Source organism: Salvelinus alpinus, chromosome 11, assembly GCF_045679555.1.
Source record: "Salvelinus alpinus chromosome 11, SLU_Salpinus.1, whole genome shotgun sequence".
In the NCBI taxonomy this organism is placed as follows: domain Eukaryota; kingdom Metazoa; phylum Chordata; class Actinopteri; order Salmoniformes; family Salmonidae; genus Salvelinus; species Salvelinus alpinus.
In genome coordinates this window covers 17,817,144-17,829,807 of record NC_092096.1, presented here as the reverse complement: position 1 = coordinate 17,829,807, position 12,664 = coordinate 17,817,144, and the positions used below count along the sequence as shown (strand labels likewise).

At 42.5% G+C, this 12,664-nt stretch overlaps 1 protein-coding gene across 1 annotated transcript in view; it reads left to right on the top strand.

Annotated features, from left to right (window-relative positions):
• The first annotated feature begins 6,962 nt into the window (after positions 1 to 6,962).
• ccdc146 (coiled-coil domain containing 146) overlaps positions 6,963 to 12,664 on the top strand; it is an 87,783-nt gene continuing 82,081 nt past the window's right edge. Inside the window, exons 1-2 of the mRNA XM_071331890.1 lie at positions 6,963 to 7,150; positions 8,719 to 8,890. Of these exons, the coding sequence (XP_071187991.1) occupies positions 8,726 to 8,890 (165 nt within the window). The 5' untranslated portion in view covers positions 6,963 to 7,150; positions 8,719 to 8,725. The remainder of the gene's footprint in view (positions 7,151 to 8,718; positions 8,891 to 12,664) is intronic.

Below are 12,664 nucleotides of genomic sequence, written 5' to 3'. Positions count from 1 at the left end.
TGATGTTTTGCTATCTGAGGAGAGAGTCTGAAGATCACTGCCTGTGAATTTAAAAACATTTCAAAATCAAATCAAATGTTATTGTTCACATACACATGGTTAGCAGATGTTAATGTGAGTGTAGCGAAATGCTATTGCTTCTAGTTCTGACAGTGCTGTAATATCTAACACGTAATCTAACAAATGTAAGTAAAGGAATGGAATAAGAATATATACATATAAATATATGGATGAGCAATGACCGAGCGGCATAGGCAAGATGCTATAGATGGTACAAAATTCAGTATATACATTTGAGATGAGTAATGCGAGATACGTAAACATTATTAATGTGGCATTATTAAAGTGACTGGTGATCCATTTATTAAAGTGGCCAAGGATTTCAAGTCTGTATGTTGGCAGCAGCCTCACTGTGTTAGTGATGGCTGTTTAACAGTCTGATGGCCTTGAGATAGAAGCTGTTTTTCAGTCTCTCGGTCCCAGTTTTGATGCACCTGTACTGATCTCGCCTTCTGGATGATAGTGGGGTGAACAGGCAGTGGCTTGGGTGGTTGTTATTCTTGATGATCTTTTTGTCTGTCCTGTGACATCGGGTGCTGTTGGTGTCCTGGAGGGCAGGGAGTTTGCCCCCGGGGATGCGTTGTGCAGACCTCACTACCCTCTGGAGAGCCCTGTGGCTATGGGCAGTGCAGTTGCCGTACCAGGCAGTGATACAGCCCGACAGGATGCTCTCAATTGTGCATCTGTAAAAGTTTGTGAGCGTTTAAAATTTCTTCAGCCTCCTGAGGTTGAAGAGTTTAATTTTTCTTCACCACACTGTCTGTGTGGGTGGACCATTTCAGTTTGTCCATGATGTGTACGCCGAGGAACTTAAAACGTTCCACCTTCTCCACTGCTGTCTCGTCGGTGTGGATAGGGGGTGCTCCCTCTGCTGTTTCCTGAAGTCCACAATCATCTCCTTTGTTTTGTTGACCTTGAGTGAGAGGTTGTTTTCCTGACACCATACTCTGAGGGCCCTCACCTCCTCCCTATAGGCCGTCTTCATTGTTGGTAATCAAGCCTACTACTGTTATGTCGTCTACAAACTTGATGATTGAGTTGGAGGCATGCATGGCCATGCAGTCATGGGTGAACAGGGAGTACAGGAGTGGGCTGAGCACGCACCCTTGTGGGGCCCCAGTGTTCAGATCAGCGGAGTGGAGATGCTGTTTCCTACCTTCACCAGCTGGGGGCAGCCCGTCAGGAAGTCCAGGACCCAGTTGCACAGGGCGGGGTTGAGACCCAGGGCCTCAAGCTTACTGATGAGCTTGGAAGGTACTATGGTGTTGAATGCTGAGCTGTAGTCAATGAACAGTATTCTTACATAGGTATTCCTCTTGTCCATGTGGGATAGGGCAGTGTGCAATGTGATGGCCATTGCATCGTCTGTGGACCTATTGGGGCATTACGCAAATGAAGAGAATAACTACACTGTTTGTACTCTGCCAAATTCCCAGTCAACTTTCCATGATTAAATACGGTGGTTCGTGCTTTCAGTTTTGAGCGAATGCCGCCATCTATCCACGGTTTCTGGTTAGGGTAGGTTTTAGTAGTCACAGTGGGCACAAAATCTCCTATGCACTTCCTTATAAACTCACTCACAGAATCAGCGTATAAATTAATATTATTCTCTGAGGCTACCCGGAACATGTTCCAGTCCGCGTGATCAAAACAATCTTGAAGTGTGGATTCCGATTGGTCAGACCAGCATTGAATAGTCCTTGTTACGGGTACATCCTGTTTGAGTTTCTGCCTAAAGGAAGGGAGAAGAAAAATGGAGTTGTGGTCAGATTTGCCGAAGGGGGGACAGGGGAGGGCCTTGTATGCATCGCGGAAGTTAGAGTAGAAGTGATCCAGAGTTTTGCCGGCGCAAGTACTACAGTCAATATGCTGATAGAATTTAGGTAGCCTTGTTCTGAAATTAGCTTTGTTAAATTCCCAAGATACAATAAATGCAGCCTCAGGATATATGGTTTCCAGTTTGCATAAAGTCCAGTGAAGTTCCTTGAGGGCTGTCGTGGTATCAGCTTGAGAGGGGATATACACGGCTGTGACTGTCACGACTTCCACCGAAGTCGGTTCCTCTCCCTGTTTGGGCTGCGTTCGGCGGTCGGCGTCACCGGTCTTCTAGTCATTGTCGATCCACTTTTCATTTTCCATTTGTTTTTCTTGTTTTCTTACATACCTGGTTCTCATTTCTCTCATTAAGTGTTGTGTATTTAACCCTCTGTTCCCCCCATGTCTTTGTGTGGAATTGTTTGTTGTAAGTGCTTGTGCACATGGTTACTGGTGCGCGTCGGGTTTTGCACCCATGTTGGTTATTTCTGTATGCTGTTGGTTTTGAAATTAAACTGCTCCGGCGATTACCTAGTTCTGCTCTCCTGCGTCTGACTTCACTGCCACCAGTTACGCACCCCTTACAGTGACAATAACCGATGAGAATTCTCTTGGGAGATAATACGGTGGAAGAGATAATACGATCGCGTGGAATTCTAGGTCAGATGAACAAAAGGACTAGAGTTCCTGCATGTTGTTACAATTACATCATGAGTCATTAATCATGCAAAGTACACCCTCGCCCTTCTTCCCGGAGAGATGTTTATTTCTGGATCCCGTGGCTGTTTTCTATTTCAAATTAAATTTCTGTCCTTTGTTTCTGCAACACTTTGATGCGAGCAAGACAATTTGTTATAGAGTAACTATTAAAAAGAGTTTAATATTAACCTCTCGAAAGGCTTTAATAGATTGTATTAAGTATCTGCAATTTTCGTCAGTTGGAACGGAACCTTCTACGGTGACTGTGGAACTATACTTCTCACTGTGCAGAATACGTGTCTGGAAGAAAACCCAACTTGGATTAATTGGGATATTGAAAACAGAACACTGCCTAACTTGAAAGAGCCTGCAGAAGGATCATAATATTACCCCCAATTTGTTTCTGCCTTTGTTATGACTACAATACACAGGTACAAAAGAAAGGTAGTGTATAGGATACAGTAACTTTTTCCTCTGATTATTTCATTCAGCAATAGTGATTCATGGGATGATAAGCTTTATGAAACACACCACCCAGGGTGATCATATAAATGAAACAGGCTTCACAGAGTCATAGAACAGCTGTAAGAGATTGTCACTCGACCAGCGTATGGTTATGCACAGCTGCAACCAGATCACCTCAAATAAGATTTTGGGTTGTTTTCTCTCCAAGATACAGATGCCATATCTTAATTTCATCGTCACGTTGATGCACGAATGTTCCTGCACAGCAGGAAATGCAAACCTGTAGTGTATTCAACCTTTAAAAAGACTTCTAATGTTTGTAATTTCCAGTTTAACAAACTGTCCTAACGAAAAATGTATCAACCCCTACAAAACAAATCATTAATTATAATCCACATTTCCTGTTGCTGCAAGGTTATTTTACTGCTGTAGCGAACTGGCTCAAATTAAGATCCTACATCTGTACAGCAATGAGAACACATCATACAAGCATCATTCATGAGTTGTTCTGCATCTGGTTAGTGAAAGGAAATACCTAGTCAGTTGCACAACTGAATGCGTTCAACCAAAATGCCTTTCGCATTTAACCCAAACCCTCTGAATTAGAGGTGCGAGGGGCTGCCTTCATCAACACCCAGTTGTTGTGGGTGAACTGTGGTCCATGTAGCTCAGTTGGTAAAGCATGGTGCTTGCAATGCCAGGGTTGTGGGTTTGATTCCCATGGGGGACCAGTATGAAAATGTATGCACTCACTAATGTAAATGGCTCTGGATAACAGCATCTACTAAAATGTACAGTAACTGCCTTGCTCAAGGGCAGAACAGCAGATGTTTCCAGCTCAGGGATTCAAACCAGCAACCTTTCAGTCACTGGCCCAATGCTCTTAACTGCTAGGCAACCTGCTGCTGGTCCACTTTGTGTTCAAAGTGGACCAGCGCTCACATCTACAGAGAAGCTTACATTTTCTACTGTTTGAGTGCCGGCACCTCTTTAGAGAATACCGGCTCAAAAATACAAACCCCGGTACATAAATATGATGTACTTTAATCCACTTCAAGCCCTGTTCAGCACTATTCTAAGAACAAGCACTGTTCAGCACTATTCTAAGAACAAGCACTGTTCAGGACTATTCTAAAAACAAGCCCCGTTCAGCACTATTCTCAGAACAAGCCCTGTTCAGCACTATTCTAAGAACAAGCCCTGTTCAGCACTATTCTAAGAACAAGCACTGTTCAGCACTATTTTAAGAACAAGCCCTGTTCAGCACTATTCTAAGAACAAGCACCGTTCAGCACTAGTCTAAGAACAAGCCTTGTTCAGCACTATTCTAAGAACAAGCACCGTTCAGCACTAGTCTAAGAACAAGCCCTGTTCAACACTATTCTAAGAACAAGCACCTTTCAGCCCTATTCTAAGAACAAGCCCTGTTCAGTACTATTCTAAGAACAAGCCCTGTTCAGCACTATTCTAAGAACAAGCCCTGTTCAGCACTATTTTAAGAACAAATATTAGACCGACTAGAAATAGAGTGCTCTCTGGAAGTCATGAGAAGAAAACACACTTTACTATGGCACTCAGAAGGAAGAAGTGTGTATGACTTCACTGACTACTAAGGAGGACACTAAACCACTAAAGAGCGCTAAAGACAGGCTGGATGGTCAGAACAGGTCGAGACACATTCTATGCACAAAGTTAGACTGAAAACCTACTCAGAAAATTAAACTAAATATGTGTCACGACTTCCGCCGGAGTCGGCCCCTCTCCTTGTTCGAGCAGCGCTCGGCAGTCGACGTCACACGCCGATCCACTTTTCATTTTCCATTTGTTTTGTCTTTGTTTTCTACACACCTGGTTTCAATTCCCCCATCATGTTCATTGTTTAACCCTCTGTTTTCCCCCCATGTTTGTGTGCATGTGTGTTCTATTGTTCAGGCTGTTACTGACGGCTGGTATTTTGTTGCCGGGTTTTGTTATTACGCCCGTTTATTTTGTGGTACCGGTATTTTTCCCGCACCGTAGTATTGTGTTTATACTGGTGTTCTCTTGTATTAAATACCTTGTCCACGCATCTCAGCTCCCCTGCGCCTGACTCCTTTCACCAGTTACCTACAGCCTTGACAATGTGTCTGTATGGAATGGTGCACATTCCCTCATCTTTAATGGCTATTGTTTACCACCACCTGTTGTGTTTACTGAATACAGCACAGAACGTTGTTTTCCTGTGCTGCTACATTATTAGGAACAAACATAACTCAAATGAAGTAGTATTGTTGACAGTTTACCATGATGGAATATGAATTGATAAGAAAAACAAACCTTGTTAATTGTGAACAGTTAGCTAAATCTACTGTCCTAACTTAGCTGCATGCCCTCATGCATTTGAAATTCTGAGTTATACACAAATCTAAAAATAATTTATGAGAAGTGCAGGAACTTGTTTAACTTGCCAAATTTATAATTCACTTGAAGGGCATATTGTTATAGAAAACAAAAACATGGGCAGGTTCCAGAAATCAGTCCAGAAATGTGATGGAAGTCAAGGTTCATGCTGGGAGCGAACCCTTTACTGGACCAGAACCGACCAGATCAGTGATTAATGAGATACAACGTTCTTATGAACTATAAATGGACCATGAAAAACCTCAACATCTGAGCCAAAGGCCAACCATTTGATACTGCCTCAAAGAACCTACAACAGTAGTCACAGGACAGAGGATCAAGTCTATCTATGAACATTTATGTTCAGTACAGGGCCACTATAAATGTCTCTCCCAAAATGAGAATCCTACTTCACGGGACCTGCCAAATCCTACTACCCCTTTAACACACACACACACACACACACACACACACACACACACACACACACACACACACACACACACACACACACACACACACACACACACACACACACACACACACACACCACCAGCACCATCTGGAGTGTTTCACAAACATTTTGATGTGTTGAACCAGAAGGCTGTTATGAATCTTTTCTATGTGTTTTAAGATTGAAGAACAATGAATGGACCCAGATTAATTTGCATATAGGACCTATAATACAAGGAGAGGAATCAAGACTACATTTGGATCCAGGGGAAAGAACAATGATCTTAAATGTTTTTCCAGTTTCTCCTGAGCTGAGAGGGTGATGTCACCATGTGACAATGGAGAGAAGGGAACTCTTCAGCTGTTCTGGGCCTGTCTTCATAAAGAGTCACGGTGTAGGAGTACTGATCTAGGATAAATGTTGCCTTTTAGATCATAATGAATATGATTATATAGACAGGGCGACCTGATCCTAGATCAGGAGTCCTACTCTGAGAAGCTTTATGCATACAGGCCCTGGTCTCAACTCCAGGGTGTTCAAATTAAATTGTTTCAGAGTAAATAAACGTCTTTATATATATATATCACAAAAACCCATTGTCTGGACCTAAACTCTCCAAACTCAACAGTTCTTGGTGCAATCCATAACAATCCTTAGAGTTATTTCCTGTGTATGTATATGCCTCCTACAGAGGATGCCTCCAGGACAGGGGTTGGTTGGCTTGGTTCAAATGACGAGCAGACCTTGATGATGCTCTCAGTACACGATTTATTTGTCCTGCTCAGCGGGCTGCAGGACACAAAGGTTACCACAGCTCAGCTTGTGGAGAAAATTCTCTGTGCTCATGATAATGAATACTTGGCGCCCTCTGCTGGAATTTAGCTGTCTGTTTGCCCCTGCAAGCATGCGATTCAATATGATCAATACATTTTTCTAAACGACAAATAAACACACTGCATGCACTGTTTTAATTCAACAATTCAAATATAGCTAGTATTTTACATGTCTTATTGTCTCTTTGCTGTTTTTAAAAGTTTAAAAACTGGTTTTTCAGTCTTGCTGAAAAGGATGTTGGGATGTCGTTGTTATGGCAACGTTTTCAAGGCATTCAACAAAACAGAGAGGCTGAGATTTACTGAAGCATTTTGTTGTTTAGCGAGCTAGCTACCAACAACATTTACAAATAGCTCTACTTCCCAGACCTAACTTTTATGGCATAATGCTGGATCATTATTTTGACACACTTGGAGTCACAGGTGAATAAAGGGACTGTTACAGGTAAGAATAACAGAGTGTAATTGTAACAGTTAACGTTAGCTACCTATAGCTCGTTCTTCTTTCCCCAGCTAGCTAACACGAGTCTGGTCAAATAGTTGTAACTAGTAGTTAGCAGTTTTGAGTAGGGAGCGAATTTTTCGGTTCTGTTTGGCTAAAATGATTAATTCGTATCATCTAAATCCAATGCTCTCTTGCTAGTAACGGTATATCACAGATAGAACAATGATCATTGACATTGCACCTTGCAAATGAACACAAACAGTGGTGCGCTTCTAGAAAAACGAGTTAGGAGTGGAAAAGGTTCATTTGGAGCCCTGAACACAGGCCTAGTCTCCAGTTGAAACGGGTTCAATAGCCTTTCTACCAGTTTTTATTGTATACTTCTTAGGCCTAACAATTCGGCAAAAATGTGTTGATTTCACGTTGAATTAACGTTAGTTGACACTCAACCAAATGTTAATCGAAACTAAACATTGAACTGACGCCTGTGCTCAGTGGGAAGTAAGTCTGGAGAGGATAGTGACTTTACTTACTGTAAGAGGCCCACTGGGCCAGCAGCCATGGTTTAGAGGGGTCCAGCAAAGCAGCTGGGTTTAGTATTTTCTGTAGGTTCCAGAACACTGATCTGTGTCCCAAATGGCACCTTATTCCCTATAGTGGACTACGTTTGTCCAGGACCAATGCGTCCCATATGGGGCCTGATCAAATGTACTACACTATAGGGAATAGGGTGCCATTTGGGACACATTCTAGGTCAAAGACTGGAGCTGGAGGCTATGAGGGTTGCAGCAGTCTGTCTTTCATCAGTGTAATGTAGAGTGGATAGAATACACAAGGCTAAGATTTTGTATATTCCTGTAAATACTTTGCAAAGCCAATAAATGTAAAATAATCTTGTAAATGACCAGTAGTTACGGAATTGTCTAGTGCTCTTCTTCTTTAGAAGATCATGAAAATGCTGACTAATCCTGTCTGTCTGCTGTCTGTCTGCTGTCTCTGGCTGTCTGTCTGCTGTCTCTGGCTGTCTGTCTGTCTGCTGCCTGCTGTCTCTGGCTGTCTGTCTGCTGTCTCTTGTCTGCTGCCTGCTGTCTCTGGCTGTCTGTCTGCTGTCTCTGGCTGTCTGTCTGCTGTCTCTGGCTGTCTGTCTGTCTCCTGTCTGCTGCCTGCTGTCTCTGTCTGTCTGCTGTCTCTGGCTGTCTGTCTGCTGTCTCTTGTCTGCTGCCTGCTGTCTCTGGCTGTCTGTCTGCTGTCTCTGGCTGTCTGTCTGCTGTCTCTGGCTGTCTGTCTGCTGTCTCTGGCTGTCTGTTGCCTCTGGCTGTCTGTCTGTCTGCTGTCTCTGTCTGTCTGTCTGCTGTCTCTGTCTGTCTGTCTGTCTGCTGTCTCTGTCTGTCATGCGTGTCTGTCTGTGTGTCTGTCTGCTGTTTCTGTCTGTCTGCTGTCTCTGTCTGCATGTCTGTCTGCGTGCGTGTCTGTCTGTCTGCTGTCTCCGTCTGTCTGCTGTCTCTATCTGCGTGTCTGTCTGCGTGCGTGTCTGTCTGTCTGCGTGGCTGTCTGCGTGTGTGTGACAGGGCCACTATGAGCCAAGCTGGGGAGCAGACCAACCCTCCCAGTGGAGGAGGTGGTGAGGAAGAGACTACTCCTCTATCAGCCCTGGCTCCTGATGCTGCCCTACAGGAGGAGAGCCTGGCCCTGGGCCCCACTCACGTCTCTGCCAGCCCAGCCTTCCAGTGCTTAGACCAGGTAACACATACTCTTTTCACGCTACTGAGACAAACCGAGCCGAGCTGACCCCTACTGGGCTGACCTAGTTATGCATCCACCATAGTTACTAGAACTCTATCACCTTGACCAGTTGAAACTAGAGGTCTCTTCACAGTCCCCAGGTCCAGAACAGAGGCTGGGAAACATTATATTGTATTGTAATATGTATTGTATTATGTATTGTAATGTGTATTGTATTATGTATTGTATTGTAATATATATTGTATTATGTATTGTATTATATATTGTATTGTATTGCGTTTTGCATTGTATTATGTATTGTAATATGCATTGTATTATGTATTGTATTATGTAGTATCTATTGTTTTATGTATTGTATTGTATTATGTATTGTATTTTGTATTGTATTATGTATTGTATTATATGTTGTTTTATGTATTGTATAATGTATTGTATTATGTATTGTATTTTGTATTGTATTATGTATTGCATTATATATTGTATTATGTATTGTATTATGTATTTTATTATATATTGTATTATGTATTGTAGTATGTATTTTATTATATATTGTATTATGTATTGTATTATATATTTTATTATGTATTGTATTATGTATTGTATTATATATTTTATTATGTATTGTATTATGTATTGTATTATGTATTGTATTATATATTGTATTATGTATTTTATTATGTATTTTATTATATATTGTATATTGTATTATGTATTGTAGTATGTAGTGTATTATGTATGTGATACTTGGTTGGGATACCACTGTGATACAGTTTGTGGTTGTCTCTCCTGTCTATCTCCAGGTAAATGCACTAGCTGTGGGTTTCTCTGGATGGGAGCGTCTGCTGAATGGCTAAATTGTCATGTAAATGTAGTGCTATGTATATTTATGTATATTATGGCTTTTATTTGTTGTGTTGTTTCCTGTTTGGACCCCAGGAAGAGTAGCCGTTGCCTCGGCAACAACTAATTGGGGATCCTAATAAATAGTAAATACTAAAAAAACATCAGCCAATCCTGAACCCTTACTAAGGGAAAATATATTTAACATCAGCCAATCCTGAACCCTTATGAAGGGAAAATGTATAAAACATCAGCCAATCCTGAACCCTTATGAAGTGAAAATGTATAAAACATCAGCCAATCCTGAACCCTTATGAAGGGAAAATGTATAAAACATCAGCCAATCCTGAACCCTTATGAAGGAGAAATGTATTTAACATCAGCCAATCCTGAACCCTTATGAAGTGAAAATGTATAAAACATCAGCCAATCCTGAACCCTTATGAAGTGAAAATGTATAAAACATCAGCCAATCCTGAACCCTTATGAAGGGAAAATGTATAAAACATCAGCCAATCCTGAACCCTTATGAAGGGAAAATGTATAAAACATCAGCCAATCCTGAACCCTTATGAAGTGAAAATGTATAAAATATCAGCCAATCCTGAACCCTTATGAAGGAGAAATGAATAAAACATCAGCCAATCCTGAACCCTTATGAAGGAGAAATGTATAAAACATCAGCCAATCCTGAACCCTTATGAAGGGAAAATGTATTTAACATCAGCCAATCCTGAACCCTTATGAAGGGAAAATGAATAAAACATCAGCCAATCCTGAACCCTTATGAAGGGAACATGAATAAAACATCAGCCAATCCTGAACCCTTATGAAGGGAAAATGAATAAAACATCAGCCAATCCTGAACCCTTATGAAGGGAACATGAATAAAACATCAGCCAATCCTGAACCCTTATGAAGTGAAAATGAATAAAACATCAGCCAATCCTGAACCCTTATGAAGGGAAAATGTATTTAACATCAGCCAATCCTGAACCCTTATGAAGGAGAAATGAACAGAAATGCCAGTACACTGTTGTATACTCCAGTGTAAGCTGTATGAGTATGCCAGTACACTGTTGTATACTCCAGTGTAAGCTGTATGAGTATGCCAGTACACTGTTGTATACTCCAGTGTAAGCTGTATGAGTATGCCAGTACACTGTTGTATACTCCAGTGTAAGCTGTATGAGTATGCCAGTACACTGTTGTATACTCCAGTGTAAGCTGTAGGAGTATGCCAGTACACTGTTGTATACTCCAGTGTAAGCTGTAGGAGTATGCCAGTACACTGTTGTATACTCCAGTGTAAGCTGTAGGAGTATGCCAGTACACTGTTGTATACTCCAGTGTAAGCTGTATGAGTATGCCAGTACACTGTTGTATACTCCAGTGTAAGCTGTAGGAGTATGCCAGTACACTGTTTTATACTCCAGTGTAAGCTGTAGGAGTATGCCAGTACACTGTTGTATACTCCAGTGTAAGCTGTAGGAGTATGCCAGTACACTGTTGTATACTCCAGTGTAAGCTGTAGGAGTATGCCAGTACACTGTTGTATACTCCAGTGTAAGCTGTAGGAGTATGCCAGTACACTGTTGTATACTCCAGTGTAAGCTGTAGGAGTATGCCAGTACACTGTTGTATACTCCAGTGTAAGCTGTAGGAGTATGCCAGCGTGTGTGGCTAGTTCTATTGCTGTGCACTACAGCAACCAGTTTGATTTACATACACTACCTTAAAACACATTATTATAAGCTAACAAATAGAGTCCTACCCTCAACCCCTGCTGGTGGTTGGTAGATATAGGCTAGGTCAGGTCTATTTGCCTACTGATGGTTGGCAGATATAGGCTGGGTCAGGGCTATTTGCCTGCTGATGGTTGGCAGGTATAGGCTGGGTCAGGGCTCTTTGCCTGCTGGTGGTTGGCAGATATAGGCTGGGTCAGGGCTATTTGCCTACTGATGGTTGACAGATATAAGCTGGGTCAGGGCTATTTGCCTGCTGATGGTTGGCAAATATAGGCTGGGTCAGGGCTATTTGCCTGCTGATGGTTGACAGATATAGGCTGGGTCAGGGCTATTTGCCTGCTGATGGTTGACAGATATAGGCTGGGTCAGGGCTATTTGCCTGCTGATGGTTGACAGATATAGGCTGGGTCAGGGCTATTTGCCTGCTGATGGTTGACAGATATAGGCTGGGTCAGGGCTATTTGCCTGCTGATGGTTGGCAGATATAGGCTGGGTCAGGGCTATTTGCCTGCTGATGGTTGACAGATATAGGCTGGGTCAGGTCTATTTGCCTGCTGATGGTTGACAGATATAGGCTGGGTCAGGGCTATTTGCCTACTGATGGTTGACAGATATAGGCTGGGTCAGGGCTATTTGCCTGCTGATGGTTGACAGATATAGGCTGGGTCAGGGCTATTTGCCTGCTGATGGTTGACAGATATAGACTGGGTCAGGGCTATTTGCCTGCTGATGGTTGGCAGATATAGGCTGGGTCAGGGCTATTTGCCTACTGATGGTTGACAGATATAGGCTAGGTCAGGGCTATTTGCCTGCTGATGGTTAACAGATATAGGCTAGGTCAGGGCTATTTGCCTACTGATGGTTGACAGATATAGGCTAGGTCAGGGCTATTTGCCTGCTGATGGTTAACAGATATAGGCTGGGTCAGGGCTATTTGCCTACTGATGGTTGACAGATATAGGCTGGGTCAGGGCTATTTGCCTACTGATGGTTGACAGATATAGGCTGGGTCAGGGCTATTTGCCTGCTGATGGTTGACAGATATAGGCTGGGTCAGGGCTATTTACCTGCTGATGGTTGACAGATATAGGCTGGGTCAGGGCTATTTGCCTGCTGATGGTTGGCAGATATAGGCTGGGTCAGGGCTATTTGCCTACTGATGGTTGGCAGATATAGGCTGGGT